The sequence below is a fragment of the Muntiacus reevesi genome, chromosome 7, assembly GCF_963930625.1.
Source record: "Muntiacus reevesi chromosome 7, mMunRee1.1, whole genome shotgun sequence".
NCBI lineage: Eukaryota > Metazoa > Chordata > Mammalia > Artiodactyla > Cervidae > Muntiacus > Muntiacus reevesi.
Genome location: NC_089255.1, coordinates 65108556 through 65128248, shown reverse-complemented (window position 1 = coordinate 65128248; position 19693 = coordinate 65108556). Strand labels below are relative to the sequence as shown.

The 19693-nt window shown below is 37.4% G+C and overlaps 1 protein-coding gene across 3 annotated transcripts in view; it reads left to right on the top strand.

The window, feature by feature from the left end:
- DLGAP5 (DLG associated protein 5) overlaps positions 1 to 19693 on the top strand; it is a 42505-nt gene that overhangs the window by 20657 nt on the left and 2155 nt on the right. For 2 of the 3 annotated variants that reach the window (XM_065940149.1, XM_065940151.1), the window contains exons 12-18: positions 686 to 846; positions 8033 to 8125; positions 11558 to 11777; positions 14443 to 14626; positions 16640 to 16700; positions 17722 to 17965; positions 18837 to 18886. In XM_065940149.1, coding sequence (XP_065796221.1) covers positions 686 to 846; positions 8033 to 8125; positions 11558 to 11777; positions 14443 to 14626; positions 16640 to 16700; positions 17722 to 17965; positions 18837 to 18886 — 1013 coding nt within the window. The remainder of the gene's footprint in view (positions 1 to 685; positions 847 to 8032; positions 8126 to 11557; positions 11778 to 14442; positions 14627 to 16639; positions 16701 to 17721; positions 17966 to 18836; positions 18887 to 19693) is intronic. The other variant, XM_065940150.1, reaches the window with a different exon arrangement.

Below are 19693 nucleotides of genomic sequence, written 5' to 3'. Positions count from 1 at the left end.
TAAAAATCTAGTGTTGTCCAACTTTATAGTTTCATTGTTATTCAAAATAGCAAGAATTTTTCATATGACACGTATGTTCACTAATATCTCTGTGCTAAAATGGTACCTAACGTAAAAGATGTAAGTAGTTAGATTAATGACTATCATTCCTAAGAGTTAGACATTTGCCAATTTTATTATTAAATGTTTTTTACTGTGATTCCATGAATGACAACTATGTCTGATATTGCTTAATTATACAAAAATATTTTTTGAATAAAGATTACTCAAATCAATATGGATCAAATTTTCTGAAAAATTCCATAATCTTGCCTATTCAGGAAAGCTGTTTGGAAAAAAAAGTCATTTGTGTGCTGCCAGCTCAAAGTCCTTAGATATTGATGTACAGTAAGTTGTTTAAGGTTGAATTCTTATAAAATACAAGGAGAGATAGAACACTTTGCTGTGTGGCTGTTGAGTATGAGAATGTATATTACTAATTTTTATCAGGAATTGAAACAGATAATAAATGCTCTGTATTTGTATGACAAAGTTTTGTAGTAGATATTTTTTGTTTTGCTATAAAGTAAGAATTTGATTTTTTAACTGTAGGATATTTGGAATGAGGTCACCTTATCAGCTGGTTGGATTGCAATAAAGATCTTATTTTGTCCTTTAACTTTTAAAAACCTTGTATTTCCTCTAGCTAAAGATCTTATTCGCACAGCAGTTGGTCAAACAAGACTCCTTATGAAAGAAAGGTTTAAACAATTTGAAGGACTCATGGACAATTGTGAATATAAACGAGGTGAAAAGGAGACTACTTGTACAGATCTGGATGGATTTTGGGATATGGTTAATTTTCAGGTGGGTGGTCAAATATTTTGAATATGTTAACTTTGAGTCTTTTTTTTTTAATGAGTTAACAGTAATATGTGCTCAGTTGCTAAGTCATGTCTGACTCTTTGCAACCCCATGAACTGTAGCCTGCCAGGCTCCTCTGTCCATGGTATTTCCCAGGCAAGAATACTGGAGTGAGTTGCCATTTCCTCCTCTGGAGGATCTTGTTGACCCAAGAATCAAACCCGAGTCTCCTACAGCTCCTACATTGTAGGCAGATTTTTTTTTTTTACCACTGAGCCACTGGAGAAGCCCCTAACAGTAATATAAAAGGGTTAGTAGTAGCTTCTAGGACTAACCTGGTGGCTCAGTGGTTAAGTATCCACCTGCCAGTGTAGGAGACACGGATTCAATCCCCGAGCTGGGAGATCCCACATGCCTTGGAGCAACTAAGCCCATGTGCCACAACTATTGAGCCTGTGCGCCCCAACTACTGAGCCCACGTGCCCCAACTTCTGAAGCCATTCTGCCTTAGAGCCCATGAACCTCAACAAGAGAAGCCACTGCAATGAGAAGCCTGCACACCACAACTAGAGAGTAGCCTCTGCTTGCCACAACTAGAGAAAAACCTGTGTGGCAACGAGGATCCAGCACAGCCAAAAATAAATAAAGAAAAAAGAAAAGTAGCTTCTTATGTACCTGTAATATTATTGGGTTGGTGCAAACATAATTGTGGTTTTTCCGTTGTTGAAATTTGCTGTTTGATATCAGAATACATTCTTAATAAATATGATTAAGTTATACATCATTTTTAATGCAAATTTCTCACTTTATGTTTTTTCCTGACTTATTACTTGTTTATTTTATATTTATTTTTGACTATGGAGATGATGTTTGACAAAAAAGTGAATTTGAGCGATTTATTTTTTATTCAAATTCAAAATGGGTCATAAAGCAGTGGAGACAACTCGCAACATCAACAATGTGTTTGGCCCCAGGAGCTACTAATGAATGTACAGTGCAGTGGTGGTTCAAGAAGTTTTGCAAAGGAGACAGAGCCTTGAAGATGAGGAGCACAGTGGCCAGCCAGTGGAAGTTGACAAGAACCAAATGAGAGCAATCATCAAAGCTGATTCTCCTACAACTACAGGAGAAGTTGCTAAAGAACTCAATGATGACCGTTCTCTGGTTGTTTGGCATTTGAAGCATATTGGAAAGGTGAAAAAGCTCAGTAAGTGGTTACCTCAATAGCTGACCACAAATAAAAAATATCATCGTTTTGAAGTGTTGTGTTCTCTTAGAATTCTATGCAATGATGAACCATTTCTCAACCGGACTGTGACATGCAGTCAAAAGTGGATTTTATACAACTGGTGATAACCAGCTCAGTGGTTGGACCAAGAAGTTCCAAAGCACTTCCCAAAGCCAAACTTGCACATGGTCACTGTTTGGTGGTCTGCTGCTGGTCTGATCCACTACAGCTTTCTGAATCCTGGTGAAACCATTACATCTGAGAAGTATGCTCAGCAAATTGATGAGATGCACCAAAAACTGCAATGCCTGCAGCTGTCATTGGTCAACAGAAAGGGCCCAGTTCTCCACAACAATGCCCGACCATACATTGCACAACCAGTGCTTCAAAAGTTGAACGAATTGGACTATGGAGTTTTGCTTCATCCACCACATTTGCCTGACTTTGTAGTCATCTATGGATGTGAGAGTTGAACCATAAAGAAGGCTGAATGTTGAAGAATTTCAAATTGTGGTACTAGAGAAGACTTTTGAGAGTCCCTTGGACAGCAAGAAGATCAAACCAGTCAATTCTAAAGGAAATCAACACTGAATATTCATTGGAAGAACTGATGCTGAAGCTGAAACTCCAATACTTTGGCCACCTTATTAGAAAGGTGGCCAAAGAGCTGACTTATTAGAAAAGACCCTGATGCTGGGAAAGATTGAAGGCAGGAGGAGAAGGGGAGAATAGAGGATGGAGATGGTTGGATGGCATCACCGACTCAACGTGAGTTTGAGCAAGCTCAGAGAGATGGTGAAAGACAGGGAAGTCTGGTGTTCTGCAGTCCATGGGGTTGCAGAGAGTGGGACATGACCTAGCAACTAAACAACAACAACCATATTCACCCAACCTCTTGCCAACCAACTACTACTTCTTCAAGCATCTCGACAACTTTTTGCAGGGAAGACACTTTCACAATCAGCAGGATGCAAAAAATGCGTTCCAAGTATTCATCAGATCCCAAAGCACATATTTTTATGCTACAGGAATAAGCAAACTTATTTCTTGTTGGCAAAAATGTGTTGATTGTAATGGTTCCTATTTTGATTAATAAAGATGTGTTTGAGCTAGTTATAATGATTTAAAATTCACAGTCTGAAGCCACACTTTTGCACCAACCTAATAAATGAGATATTAGTACCTTTATAAACTGTAAAGTGCTGTCAAAATGTGATGACCGATTTCTTCTCCCTCATATAATCAGTGTTTTCTATTTGGGTTGGAAATTGAGTTATATTCAACTGTTGAATAATTATAATGATTCTACATGTGAGAGAATGAAATCTAGTCTTTAGCACTTGAGTTCATCTAGCAATTACTGAGTTCCTTTGTGTGCTAGACATTGTACTAGGAGTTGATAAAATAAGGCACATTTTCTGCCCCAGAGGAATTCCAATCTAATGTAAAAAGTGCTATGAGAGAAGGAATCACTAGGAAGATTAGTAAAGGCATGGGAGGAGATGACAGTTTCCAGCTTCTTGGGCATGTTTTAGAAATAAGTATATAAAACACCATTTCAAGAACCGACAGCCAACAACTATTAAACATTTCAAGAAAGCCTCAAACCTGAAAGAAAGAAGCCAAGAAAAACATAAGAAAGGTATTTGGATGGAGGAAGTGGACCAATCTAGGAAGTACAGTATCCAAATAATAGGGATTCCAGAAAAAGAGTACAGAAAAAATGGGAAATCAATAAAGTGGAACTGGAAGACATGAATTCCAGATTGAAGGCGTCTACTGAGTGCCCGACACTGAATCAGAATAAACCCACACCAGCGTACTTCGTTAAGTGTAACTGTATAACTCTTGTGATGAAGAGAAAACTCTAGAAGCTTCCAGAGAGAAAACAAGTTTCATATAAAGGGTCAAAGATCAGAATAGCCTTGGATTTCTCAACTGCAGCATATAAAACTGGGAAAACAATGCCCTCAAAATTCTAAAGGAGATAATTTTCCAACCTGGAGTTCTGTAGCCAACCAATCAAGTGGATAGGCATTCTCCAAGCACAACAGTCTCAGATACTACCTCCGAAGCACTCTTTTTCAGTAAGCTAAATGAGAATATGGTCATGTATGGATGTGAGAGTTGGACTATAAAGAAAGATGAGTGCCGAAAAATTGATACCTTGAACTGTGGTATTGGAGAAGACTCTTGAGAGTCCCTTGCACTACAAGGATATCCAACCAGTCCATCCTAAAGGAGATCAGTCCTGGATGTTCATTGGAAGGACTGATGCTGAAGCTGAAATTCCAATACTTTGGCCACCTCATGTGAAGAGTTGACTCATTGGAAAAGACCCTGATTCTGGGAAAGATTGAGGGGAGGAGGAGAAGGGGACGACAAAGGATGAGATGGTTGGATGGCATCACCGACTCAATGGGCATGGGTTTGAGTAAACTCCAGGAGTTGGTGATGGACAGCGAGGCCTGCCATGCTGTGATTCATGGGGTCGCAAAGAGTTGGACACGACTGAGTGACTGAACTGAACTGAAATGAGCAAGTATCTCACAAAAATGAGGGAGTGAACCAAGAATGGGGAAGACAATGAGCTTAATCCCCAGAAAGAGACCAAGAGAATTGAGGCGGAGGGGAAGCCAAGAATGTGTGCAGCAAGCTTAGGAAGTAGCAGTTCCAAGCAGAGCAGGGGGTCTCAGGCTCTGCCATACCTGATTCTGGAAAGTGAAACTGAGTAAAATACCTGATTTGTTTTTTAAATTGCATTAAGAGGAGATTTATACTTACTGTGCAGAGTTTAGAATGAATCAATGATAAATATCATACATGAACAACTAAGCAAGTAAAAAGCAAAACAAGAGGACTTCCCTGGTGGTCCAGTGGCTGGGACTCTGCGCTCCAATGCAGGGGGCCCAGGTTCGGTCCCCGGTTGGGGAGCTCCATCTCTCATGCTGCAACTAGGTGTTTGCATGCCACAGCTAAAGATCTGCTTGCTGCAGCGAAGATCCTGTGTGCTGCTGCTGAGAGACAGTGCAGCCAAATAAATAAATAATAAATATTAAAACACAAGTCTGGAGAAAAAATGAGTAAAGAAACATAATTGTTTCAATAACTATATGACTCAGATGTGAATAGTATTTTGTTCTTTTTTTTTTAAGATTGTTTTTTTTTTAATGTGGACCGTTTTTAAAGTCTTTTTTGAATTTATTAAAGTATTGCTTCTGTTTTATGTTTTGGTTTTTTGGCTGTGAGGTATGTGGAATCTAAGCTCCCAGACCAGGGATCAAACCCACACCCCCTGCACTGGAAGGCAAAGTCCTAACTGCTGGACCTCCGGGGGAGTCCTGTGAATAGTGTTTATGTAGTCATACTGTAAGCATTACTTTGTGACCAGTTTTTATATATTTGACAGTTTTCACATTGATGAGTTGGTTCACTAGTATACTTCAATGGTGATCAATTAATTTTGCATTTCCTAGTATTGTTATTAATTTATAGATTTAAAGATATTGGATGTGTTTTCATTGTTTATAGTTACCGTTTACTGATGCTCATTTCTTAGCTTTGACCATTGGGAGCCTCTTCAACCAATTGGCTGTTGGGACTTTTTTTTTTTTTTTTTTTTGAGTTATATTGAAGTATAATCTACATATCATAAAATTAGCCCATTTCAAGTGTTCAGTTCAATGATTTTCAATAAATTTACAGAGTTGTACAAATATCACCATGATCCAAATTTAGAACATTTTTATTATTTAAACATTTTTTATTTGGCCTTACCACTTAGCATGTGAGATCTTAGACCCCTATACAGGGATTGAACCCAGGCCCCAGCAGTGAAAGCACTGGGTCCTAACCATTGGACCACCAGGGAATTCCCAAGAATACTTTTATCACCACAAAAAGGTTCTCTTTGCCTATCTGCAAATCAATCCACGTTCCCACTCCTAGTCCCCAAGCAACCACTAACCTTGCTGTCTTTGTAGATTTGCCTTTTGTGAATATTTCATATTAAGTAGACTAATACAGTATGTGATCTTTTGTATGTGACTTTTTTCACTTAGCATGATGTTTTTGAGGTTCATCCATGTTATAGATTGTATCTGAACTTTAACCAACTGATGGATGTTTAGATTGTTTCCACTCTTTGGTGATTATGAAGTCATCTATGAATATTCATATATTGTGTGGATTTATGTTTTTATTTCTCTCGGGTAGATATGTGGAATATTGCTGGATCATATAGTAAATTTATGTTTAACTTTTAAAGAAACTACCACACTATTTCCCAAAGTGATTACAGCATTTTTCTTACCAGCAATTGGTGTGTTCCTTTTTTACCATATTCATACTTGTTATTGTCTGTCATTGGGTGGGTGAGAAGTATCTCGTCATGTAATAGTTTTGATTTGTGTTTTCCTAATAATAATGATGTTAAGCATCTTTTCATGTGCTTATTAGCTGTTCATATTTTTGGGGGCAAAATATCTGGTGAAATATTTTGCCCATTTTTACTTTGGTTTGCCTTTATTATGGAGTGGTAAGTGCTTTCAATATATCATGGGCACAAGTCCTTTATCAGAAGTATTATTTGTAAATATTTTCTCTCAATTTGTGACTTGTCTTGTAATTTTCTAAAAAATTTCTTTTGAAGTGCAGATATTTTTAATTTTGATGAAGTTCGATTTATCAATTTTCTTTTATGTTGGGATCATATCTAAGAACTCTTTTTACTTAACCACAAATCATAAAGTTTTTCTCTTAGGTTTTTTTCTAAAAGTGTTATAGTTTTAGCTCTTACAGCTAGGTCTGTGAGCCATTTGGAATTTTTGGTGTGTGTATGGTGTAGGTAAAAGTCTAAATTCATCTTTTTTCTTGAGGATATAAAATTTTCCCAGTACTGTTTCTTGAAAAGACTGTCTTTTCCTCATTGAACTGCAGTGGTACCTTGTTGAAAATCAGTAATCATAAAGGTAATCCTGAGTCATTTTGACATTGAAATCTTTTTTTGAGAGAGAGAAGTTGAGAGTACTTATGAATATAAATACATAGTAAGGGTACTTGAAGCAAATTTACCACACTATTGACAGTGGGTACCTCTTCGGAAGAGATTGGAAATATCAAAATGATGGGGATATTACTTTGAATTTTTTAAAGTGAGGTTGTGTGAAGAGAATGAGAAGGCAAACCACAGACTAGAAGAAAAATAATTTGGAAATGATATATCTGATATTTGATACAAATATCAAAATATACAAAGAACCCTTAAAACCACCTTTAAAATGGTTTTAAAGTGGAAAAAAGACCTGAGCAGACTTCTTGCCAAAGAAGTTATACAGATGGCAAGTAATCATTTGACAAGATAAAGCTCAACGTCATAGATCACTAAGGAACTGCCCATTAAAACTACTATGAGGTGCCACTGCACGCCTATTAGAATGGCAAAAATCCAAACCACTGACAGCACCAAATGCTGGTGAGCATGGCAGGCGTCAGGAACTCTAATTCATTGCTGGTGGGAATGCAAAATGGTACAGCTACTTTAGAAGACAGTTTGGCAGTTTCTCAAAGAACTAGATATACTCTTATCATGTAATCCAGCAATCACAGTTCTTGGTGTTTACCCAAATGATTGAAAACATATGTCTACACAAAAACGTGTACACAGATGTTTATAACATCTTTATTCATAATTGCCAAAACTTGGAAGCAGCCAAGATGTCCTTCAGTAAAAGAATGGATAAATAAACTGTAAAAAAGAGAAAGATTGTGTTCAGATTGTGTAATTTAGGAAACAAAGACATTTAGGATATCTCTCTTAACATTTTTGAATACTGAATTGAGAATTACTTAGTCTAATTTTATGTTGCCATTCTCAATTTTTTTGAAGCTTTGGTTTATTAGTTTGTAATTTTAATGTGGTTTTTCATTGATCTGATAAACTTGTGCTTTATTTATTAACAGATAGAAGACGTAAACCAAAAATTTAGCAATCTGACCAAACTTGAGGAATCTGAATGGCAAAACAATAACAATACAAACAAAAAAGTTTTTCGGGTAAGTCTGTGGGTTTCTAATATAGACTCTTCTACTCTAAAGAATTTTTATTTTCCAGCTTCAAAAACATTTAGCTTCAGATTTTTTTATCATTTTATAAAATAAGTTTCATATATTGCTTACAATGTCATGATTGTCTTTGAAGAAAGAATAAGGAAATGAACAACACAAAATTCATGATGATTATTTCTGGAGGGAGCAATGATAGGGGCTGTGATGGAATTGGGGCACCCCAAGAGCTTCTGAGGTGCTCAATAGTGGGTATGTGTGTGTGTGTTTTATTCTTTAAATTGTGTTTATACATAGTAGAAGTAAATTATTTATATAATGCTTAGTATGTGCCAGATGTTGTTCCAGGTACTTAACATGTTTTAGCTCATTTAATCCTCAACAGTCATATTGAGGTGGTACTGTTATCTGGGATGTGAGGCCCAGAATAGATTAAGTTACTTGCCCAAGGTGGAGCTAGGTTTCAGGCTAGACTTGCTCATTCCAGAATCCCTGTTTTTATCCAGTACACTGGATTGTGTGTCTCTTTTGAGTTATATATTTCAAAATTAAAGAATATTAAATAGAAAAGAGGAGCAATGACTCTTTAGAATGTCTGTCTTTTTGCCTACATTTTATTTTGTAACATTTCCTATTACTTTTCTCTGTGAAATTCACTTTATCATGGTAGATCCCAATGTTATATATTTGTAGATTTTTTCCCTAGTAATGTTTATTTATTTGGCTGTATTGGGTCTTCATTGCTTTGTGAACTTTTCTCTAGTTGTGGTGAGTGGGGCCCTACTCTAGCTGCAGTGTGCTGGTTTCTCCTGTTGCGGAGCACAGGCTCTAGGGTATGTGGGTGGGCTTCAATAGTTGTGGCACGTGGTCTCAATAGTGGTGGCTTCCAGGCTCTAGAGCACAGGCTCAGTAGTTGTGGCGCACAAGCATAGCTGCTCCATGGCATGTGGGATCTTCCGGGATCAGAGGTCGAACCTGTGTCTCCTCCGTTGGCAAGCGAATTCTTTACCACTGAGCCCCAGGGAAACCCGCTGCTGCTGCTAAGTCGCTTCAGTCCTGTCCGACTCTGTGCGACCCCGTAGACGGCAGCCCACCAGGCTCCCCCTTCCCTGGGATTCTCCAGGCAAAAATACTGGAGTTGGTTGCCATTGCCTTCTCCGAGGGAAGCCTTCTAGTAATGTTTTAAACTCATTGGTTCAGATGAGCACTTCTTAAACCTCCAGTTTTCCTTTTAGATTTTAGAAAAATGCCTGTGGTTATAAAATTATAGACTTCTAGACTGGTACTTTATTATGCTGTGTAATCTAGATAAAAAACTGTTTTGACTCCTTAGGAATTTAAGATGTTAGAGTATTAAAGAAAGCTTTTAATAAAATTATTTTGCTAATTGTTATGACAAGGACTTCTAAGGACACTGACAAAATTAAACAAATGAGTTTTAAATCTACTGAACAATGAAGGATGCTTGAATATTTTGAAGCCACTGTGGATATTTCTTATTGAGTACTTAGTCCTGGAAACATCAGTATCACCAGAGATGCAAATCATGGCTGTAGCAATACGGCAATATAGCAGAGCCTTGTAATTCTGCATTTTATCACCAGGTGTCTCTCTCCTCCTGCTTTACTTATAAGCTACTGTTAAGCTATGGAACAATAAGATTTATCTTTTACCTATACTTTGATACTGTTCCCTTCTGATTCCTATTTATTGACTTCTCATTCCATCACTTAGCCTTGTTTTCTACCTTTCCCTCTTTTTTCCATCTGTTTTTAGATATGTTTAGGTGTCTTATCTTTGTTTATGTTAGAAAAAGCAAAAACAGCTAAACCTGTGAGGTCCACATCTCCCTCTAGTTATCTGTACCTTCCCTTTCTCATTCCCATTTCTTTCTTCCCAGTCACAAAGTTCTCTGTACTCTGTCTTTACTATTTTGATTCCCATTTACCTCTCCAGCACACTGCCATTCAGCTTCACCATCTCCAGGCCTCTAGAACAGTTATAACCAAGGTTATTGACCCACTAGTTCTGCAGTTATTAGACACTTAATTATAAAATCTAGTCCCTCTGCATTATTAAATACAGTCTACTTCCTCTTTCTTGAAATTATTTTCTACTGATCTTCCTCCTACCTCTATCCATTCTTTGGTCATGTTTGCAAGTTTCTGTTTCCACTTGTCCCTTAAGTGTTTGTTATACTCAAGTTTCTACTCCAGCTCTCTCCCCTCCTTCCACCTTCTTCATGTGCAGTTGTACCCACCCTGCAATGATTCCCAAATCTATATTTCAAACTACACTTACTGCTGACACAGTAATACTTAAAGTATTAAGATATGTATAAGCTATAGATCCCAAACTGAAATCATCTGCACACACATTGATGTTTCCCTGTTCCAGAGAATGGTGTTACCATCCCTCCAGGGGTCCAAGATGGAAACCTGGTTATCTTCTGTGATCCGTTCTGTTTTTCACCATTTCACCCTTGCATGTCTAAAAGATTGCTAAGCCCTCTCAATTCTTCCTCTTAAACATCTCTTGAATCTGTTTACTTTTTTCCATTTTTTCCCCTCCTTAACCTTAACTACTAGCATCTTTTTCCAGTATCACTGCAGTAGTCTCCTTCTACTAACTGGCTTGTAACCCTCCAGTCCATTCTCCAGGCTGGACACAGAGTGAGTGACCTTTCTAAAAGGCAGATTTGATAATGCTAACCTCCTGCTTAAAACTCATCAGCAATCTCTATTCTTTTGTCCTCTGTGTAAGTGGCCACATGTGAAGGATTCTGATTAACTGTGCTCACCTCATGCCACCTCCTCTGTTGCTTTTTCACCTCTGGTTTTGCAAACATGCCCTTCTATCTGCCTAGCCCTCCCCTTACCCCATCTCATAGCTCACCTGTCTCTGATTTCAGCTCAGGTGTGACATCCTGGAAGCCTTTCTTGGTCCCTCTGAAGGTTGATTAATTCATAAATTCAGCCCTCTGAATTTAGTTTTAACATGACATTTATTATCAGTGTCTTTATCTAGCTCTTCCACCATGAGGCTGAGAGCTCCTTGAGAGCAGGAACTTGGTCCCTTAACTTTTGATCCCAGCATGTTAGCACATACTAGGAGCTTGATAAGTACATATTGAACATGTTAAATATTTTACATATACTTTATTTATTTTTCTTATAAAATATTAATGTAAGTGTGAAAGTATTAATCACTCAGTCATGTCCAACTTTTCGTGACCCCATGGACTAGCCTGCCAGGTTCCTCTGTCCATGGAATTCTCCAAGCAAGAATACTGGAGTGGGTAGCCATTCCTTTCTCCAGAAGATATTCCCAACCCAGGGGTCGAACCTGGATCTTCTGCCTTGGAGGCAGATTCTTTAGATGGTAATGAGTAGCTTTAATAAATGTTATAATTTTTCTTTACAGAAAAAAGTTGTCTCAGGTATAGCAAGTAAACCCAAACAGGATGATGATGGAAGAATTGCTGCTAGAAATCGCCTCGCCGCCATAAAAAATGCAATGAGAGAGAGAATTAAGCAGGAGGAACAGGCTGAGGCAGCAGCCTCTGTAATGCCAAAGGAAGTGGATAAAATAGTGTTTGATGCTGGATTTTTCAGAATTGAAAGTCCCATTAAATCATTCTCAGGTTAGTTTTTTCTGCTGAGACTACCTAAGGGAAATACTTGGGTTGGATAGATGCTTGTGTAAGAGTTGAAAAACAGTTTTCATGTGAAGATTTATGTGTTTTCACTGTGATTTCTGAGAAATAGCTTATGGAAGGTAAGTTTGGTTTCATTTTCACTTGGAGTGAAAATTTTCCTCCAATGTTTTTGAAATGTAATGAAAGTACCAATTCCCTGATTTTAAAATACTGCCATGTAACCAGCTCTTAATACTTTAGGAAGTCATTATTTCTTATGATTTTCTAACTGGTTGTGTTTTTTAGTACCTGTTTTTCATAGGCTATCTTTATTAGATTGAATTTATTTACTTAGATTGAAATTAAATGTAAGCCATAAATGAGAGGTCACAGTTGAAGTAATCTGTTCTTTAAATCTTGGTAGACACTTCTTTTAATGCTTTAAGTGCTAGATGTTTATTTCCAAGGAGAGACAGACCAAGTCCTCTTTAAATACTAATTAGCAGGAGGGATTTTTTTTTTTCTATTATCTAACTGTGTCCACTAGGAAGATTTCTGACAATAAATTTGAGTTGCTATCTAATATTTACTTTAAAATGTAAATTTATCACCAAGTATTTTATAACCTCCCAATCAATTTAGGTATCACACCTAGAGTGTGGTTTTGATGTGTTTCCTTTACTCTAAGCAGCTGCACTCCCTGGATGCCCAGGAATTGCCTCACTGCTAATGACATGACTCCTTGCTAGTTACTTTCCAAGGAGCCTAGTAGTTTCCAGGACCATGGGTTCACTGCTGTATGTTTTTTCATGTCCCATCTTGGCACTTATGACTAGAGAGATCAAGGTTTTTGACCAAAATTTATCTTTTTGAAATTGAGTTTTAATTCTATAACACATAGGTTATATGAGGTTTGTTATAAACAGAAGTCCCCCAAGAAGCCTCTATTTGTTATATCCTCAAGGCCACCACTTCCAGTGCTTAGAGGAATCTTTGGATATTGTTTATGGCCTTTTATAAATAAAGTGTAGATTTTTTTTCTTGAATTATTTCTTTGAATATATACTTTCCTTGGTTCTCTCTGATCTTTCTTCCAGAATCATGTATCTCCTAGTAATAGACTATCATTCTTTCCTGTACTTTTCATTTTCTTCTACTTCCTGAGTTTCTTCAACTTTCCTGTTGACGCTGTTTTTATTTCCTAACAGCTCTTTCTCGTTCTTTGAATGTTCCGTTTTATAACATTCTGTGCTTGTTTCTTAAGTGTGCTGTCTTATTTTTCTGTAGACATTAATGATAACTTCTGTGTATTTTTGTCCTGGAGAGTCAATATTTGTTCCAAAATACTCTTATCTGTTTGGTTTTGGTTTCTGTCTCTTGTATCGGAGGCTTCCCTTGGGTGTCTAATGGTGGTTCACTGCCTGCTCATAGCTATGAGCAGGGCTCTGCACGGCAGCACATGGGTGGTAGGGTCTTTACTGTGGGATGATTTAGCTGCATTGTTATGCTGTACTTAAGTCTTTTCTCATGGGCTAGTCAGATTCTCCCAGAGAAGGCAATGGCACCCCACTCCAGTACTCTTGCCTGGAAAATCCCATGGACGGAGGAGCCTGGTAGGCTGCGGTCCATGGGGTCGCTAAGAGTTGGATACGACTAAGCAACTTCACTTTCACTTTTCACTTTCATGCTTTGGAGAAGGAAATGGCAACCCACTCCAGTTTTCTTGCCTGGAGAATCCCAGGAATGGGGGAGCCTGGTGGGCTGACGTCTATGGGGTCACACAGAGTCAGACACGACTGAAGTGACAGCAGCAGCCAGTTTCTCCAGAGATCTTTCCAACCTGCTGCCTGGAGGGTATGATTCTGGCTGCCAGTCTTTTAAGGAGCTACGTGGAGGGAGGGAAACTGAGTGTATCAACAGTTTTAAAAATACTCATTCCATCCCCCCTTTTCCATATAGTACTCATCTTTCAATTGTAAATCCTAAACCATAGACCCTCTATTTCAACTTTTTTTGGGAAATAAGCCTCTAGTTTTTTTTTTTTCTTCATGGTGGGAGGGGATTATTCACAGCTGCCCAGCTGTGCATAATGAGGAAAGGAGTCTGGACTCTTAATTGTTTTTTAAACTGACTTTGAACCAATCTTCCTGTTTTTACCTCTGCTCCTAGCGATTCTTGACACCGCCAATTCTTTTTGAGGGGTACTGTGGTATAAACTGGGCTGATTCACATCTTTCCTGACTGGTGGCTTAGGATTTATTTTCTCAGGTTTACTAGGTAATATACGACTCATCCATCTATATTGCACTTCCAGAATTTCCTAAGTTTTGTTGTTTCTTCTTTAGTTTCGTCTGTCCTTGAAAATTATATTTTGAATTTTAAAAGTCACTGACCTTAAAAAAAGAGGATGCTTTGTGCTTGTAGTGTTCTCCCTTTGAAGATTATCTCTTTACTGTTTATATTAATGAAATGTTAAGAGGAAGCCTTTAGTGTGTGTATTCAGTATCATCTTTAACTGAAAGTCTCAGGCATTTGACTAACAAACATTATTTTCTAGGAGAAAGAGGCTAGTTGGTAGGGGAGTAGGAAGAATTGGCACTGTCTCTCTAACTATAGTGAAAAATGAATGAAAAAGCTTTTTGGTGTTGAGATGATTTATTTCATCTTCTAGGACTTTCTTCTGAATGCCTTTCTCAAAGACTTAAAACACCTAAGTCAGTCAGCAAAACTGTGTCTGAGACCAGGGCTGAGATGGGCCTTCTAAGACAAACTACATCACCAGAGAATCCTGATCCTCAGGGTGCCAAAAGTGAACCTGTTGATAAGACTTTGATTTCAAATATTCCTGGAAACAGGTATTTCTTTAATGTGTTATTACTAAGAGTTTAACAAAATGTAGACATTAAATAACATTTCCAGTTGTTAACCTGTTAAGTATGGAACACATGTATTTTTAAATTTCACAGTGACCTGGTAACATATAGGCAATATTTCTATTTTCTAAATGAGGAAATTAAGACTTCAGATTTCAGATTTGGAAATGGTCATATATTTATGGATAAAATAAATTCTGCAGAACTGAAAAGAAAAGAAACAATATAGTGTTCTTTGGTGCTAAGCAGTATAGTGTTGTTTTGTATGCAGTTTTGGTGCTTGACACATCTGAGCTCAAAATCAGTCATGTGACATACTATGAAACTTCAGGTCAAGCTTAACTCAACTTCAGTTTCATCATGTATAAAATAGTGCTGTTACCTCCCTGCAGGGTCATTAGGAGGTAGGCACTTTTGTACCAGCCTTTATGGAAAGTACCTTGGGAATCCTGACTTGGCAGATGACAGAGCAGACCAGGGGGAGCTAATATGTACTGAACAATTATTATGTGGAGGAGGAAATGGCAACCCACTCCTGTATTTTTGCCTAGAAAATTACACGGACAGGGGAGCCTGGTGGGCTACAGTCCATGGGGTTGCAGAGTCAGACACGACTGAACACACACACACCATGTCCCCACCCCCGTTTACTTTTATTCCTGATCAGACTCTTAGCCTCTGCAGGGACTACTTTTGGAACCTCATCCTCAGGTTCCTCAGGTCTGCCTTGGAGGTGTTGCTGGTGCCCGCTTGGGAACCCGGATGCCTCTGCTTCGTGGCGCTCTCCTGGCAGGGCACAGGGGAGCAGCAGGTGGCCATGCGTTCGGCTTGCTCCTGGACTGGCTCCCATGTGATTACTCCGTCTTCTCCATGTCACCTTCAGGTGGAAGCCTCCTCAGCCCTTCCTCTAAGCTGAGGTTCACCTCTCTGAAAGAGGAGCTTGGGCATTGCTGAACTATGTTGATCTCTGCAAAAGCAAGATGTATTTCCTCCTGAGGTCTGTGGCAGTCAGCTCCCAAATGAAGGAATTAGTCCCAATTGAAAAAAATTATTATGGGCTGGACATGGTTCTAGGTTTCTATCATATATTCAGTCCTCAAAACAACCAGGTGAGGTACTAAATCCCCATTTTTGAAAAATGAGAAAATTTGGAAAGTAAGTTACCCAAATTCACCTTGAGAACACCCTATAACTTGAAATAGGGGAAACAAATGAAAGTTTCTCTTCATAAGTATTTCATGGAACAAGTTATAAGATTTCTAGTTTTTAATGTAAGCCAAAGTATATTTAGCATTTGTGGTAGTTAAAATACTTTAGATGCTTTAAAAATCTGTGGATTGTAAGATACCAATTTATTGTCATTTCTTATCCTGCAGTTCATTATCTTGTACTGAGAAGATCTAAAATTGTATTTAAGTGATATTACAAGTGCTGTTTAGGACTTCTCTTTACTTTTTAATTTCTAAAAATAGTCTCAAAAGAGCCTTTTTACAAACAACTTTGTACAATCAAGGCAAAGTGAAGCTGAAAACCAGAAAAATAGAGTATACTTAAAAAAAAAAAATGACTCCAAGAGATTAAGACAGATGTTTCTAATAAAAAGTGAGTTAAGAACTTCAGGATTTGAATGTATCATGCTGTAGCTAACAAGTAAATATAGCCAACTCCGGATTTACAACACTTGCATGTTGTTTCCATCCCCTAGAAGTAAGCTTTAGCTTACCCTTCCCTAGTATGTGGCTCTGGATTTGGCTGAGGTTCAAAAGATTTCCAATAGACTGACCAGCATGGTCAAAGACTTGCAAGTGTTCTGGGGAAAATGCATTTGGTTTCTAAGGCCATCCTATAGTAGCTATCATCCAAAACTAATCTATTTGGATCAGGCCTGATCTTAGATGAGGGTCCATCTCTGACCCATAAAGGATAGTCTCAAAACAAATCAAGACAGCAATATGTTTAATTTTCTGAGTACAGTGCTTCTTTTTTCTTTTTCAGAAACAGCACAGGAGAAGATGCTAAGTGTCTTGGTTTACAAGATTTAGTTGAAATAAACCATGTAAGTCCTGTTCTGATGCATTAGGTAGCCTAGGATGTTCTCTATTTGTATCAATATATATAGTAACTCCATAAACAACCCCCAAAATTTCCATTGGAAATCTTGATTAGTCATATGAAATGATAGTTCTTATTTCAAAGACCTTTGGCTTGTTTGAGACCATAGTGCCAATTTGTATTTCAACTTACATCAAGATTATTTTTGTGAATAAAGTTTTATTGTACTGCAGCCACTGTCATTCATTTATGTATTTGGCTGCTTTCAAAATACAGTGATAGAGTGTTCAGTGTTTGTGGCAGAGACTGTTTGGCTTACAAAGCCTAAAATATTTATAGTTGACTCTTGAACAACAGAGATCTTTCCAGGTGGTGTAGTGGTTAAGAATCTGGAGACTTGGGTTCTAGCCCTTTGTCGAGAAGATTCTTTGGAGCAGGAAATGGCAACCGAACTCCAGTATTCTTGCCTAGAGAATTCCATGGACAGAGGAGCCTGGCAGGCTGCAGTCCTTGGGGTCACAGAGAGCCAGACACAATTGAGTGCGCACACACTTGAATGACAGCAGGAGGGGTGTGCCATCCCTCTGCACAGTTGAAAATCCACATGAAACTTATGTTGGCCCACTCTTTATACTTGGTTCTTCCATGTTAGTAGTTTCACATCTGTGGATTCAACAACTGCAGATCCTATGGTATTTGCCACTGAAAAGATTCTAAGTGGACCCTTGCAGTTCAAACCCTTATTGTTCAAGAGTCCATCATACACCTGGCCCTTTACATAGAATGTCTGTCAATCTCTGAACTGGGATATTGGTACTTGCTGAGAAACTTTCCTTCAGTTATACTATTGCTGTAATATTATCTGATCTCATTGTTCAAGAAGCAAGATAGAAGGATGGATTTGTAGTGTTCTTTAACTTGTGCTCAGAATGTCATCCCTCTATTATTGTTTTAAATAGTGACAAGACTTTTTATGTTTATTTTTATTTTGGATAATTAAATATAAAAACCATTTTTACTTCCAGGATATAAATAAGATAAACTTTGAGATTGGTTGTTTATCTAGTGAAAGAATGAATTTGGCTCTCCATGCTAGCAAAGTAGCAGATGATATTAATACCAACAAAAAGGAAAAAATTTCAGATGTTGTGGAAGGAATGGAACTAAATTCAGTTACAACACAGGATGTTTTGATGATTAGCCCTGAAAAAAATATACAATCACAAAATAACATCTCATGGGAAGAAGAAACGAAAACTTCTCAGTCAGGTGAGGTCTTTTTAATGTATTTAAATAAGGTTTTGTTAAATAAATGAACTTGTCCTGAAGTATAGATTATAGTAAACACTTTTGGATATAGTTTCCAAGAGTGATGGTTGAGAAATTGGATACTTGCTATAAATATCTAATGAGAATTAGTTCGTGTTGTGGTATCCTACTCTCCACCCCAGACTCTTTTGATTAAAAATCAACAGGTTGATTTTGATTTTGATTAAAAACAACAACAGATACTAATCCACGTTGGATGGCAGGAGCACTTTTCATTAGACCTATCTGGGGTCCTTCGTTGTTTGTGAAGGCTCAGAATTAGAAAAATTCCCTGAAACTTTTTTTAGTTCTCTTCTTTTCCATCAAAGAGCCTCAAACCTTTCTTTAAAAACATCCTCTTTTTCTGCCCTAATACCTTTTCTTACCTACTTTGTTGTGATTGTTCTTCAATAGGAAATGGCTCTTGTATTTATGTTATAATGTAATGTGTGGTGGTTTCACCTCCTGTTTTTACCTGTTACTCTATGGTGCTGTTCTGGTTGGGGCCTGAGGTGAAATAAACGTTATAACATTGGGCAGACACTTAATGCACTCCCGCTATGTTCTTACAGCATCTTTTGGGTACCTTTAAATTACAAGCATGAGATTTATTTAGAGAAGACTTTTATTATACTAAAATTAAGGATGAGAATTTTACAAAGAAATTTAACTACATTTAACAAGGTATTAGAGCATAAGATGGCCCACATTTTTCTTTGCCTTTGATATTTGGAAGTTTTCATATCTTTTAAGTCTTTGTCCATTTCTAACAACCCTTAACTGCAAGAATATTCTTTAAAAAGTTAAAAATTATTCTTTTTTTTTTTTTCAGTATTATGCGATAATAAAAGTCTCACTACTGAATGCCATCTTCTTGATTCAGTAAGTTTTCAATTTATTTGAAAAGTTCTTTGTATTCTAGATTTGTTTTATAAAATGAGTGTTATTTTTCAGTTTATATGCACAATTTAAAATGTACATCTTGTCAGTGTTTACTCTGAAGTCCTTTTTTGTTCATTTTTTTCTCCAAATGGGAAAAAAATTTTCATATACTTTATAGTATGCGTTAGTATTAAACTGAAGATTTAATTCTCTATATGATTTATGTATCAAATTTGTTGTGACAAGTTGGTTGAATACTTGAATATGTAGTATGCTCAGTATTTCTCAGTGATGCAAGAAAAAGATAAGGCAAGAGTTATACCCTTTTGAAGTATACAGTTGAGAAGAAAATGTCTATCCTACCTTCATTCATCAATGCTTATTTTCATTGTAATTCTTTTAGATTGCTATTTTTATGTCCTGTTATTTTATTTGGAAGCCCCCCAACCTTTACTTTTTAGTGACCTCTTGCCTCTAAGTCTAGTTCAAACATTTGCCTGTCTGTGATGCCTTCCTGTAAAAGCTCTCATCTCTTGCATGTTTCTCTGTAGACACAGGCGTACAATATATGCAGTACACACATTTAATCTCTTTTTAAGAGTATAATATGAATAAGCAATACTGTATTCCTAAAACATATGATGCTTTCAGGAATCTATTTCCCTTATTAACTATAAGTTTCTCTTTGGGCAGAGCTGTCTGATTCGTATTCATGGATGCTGGCACTGAATAGTAGGACATAAATGGAAGAGTGCTTTCTTGCCTACTGAGTGTTTGCAACATTGGTTTTCAGCCCTACTCCTGGAT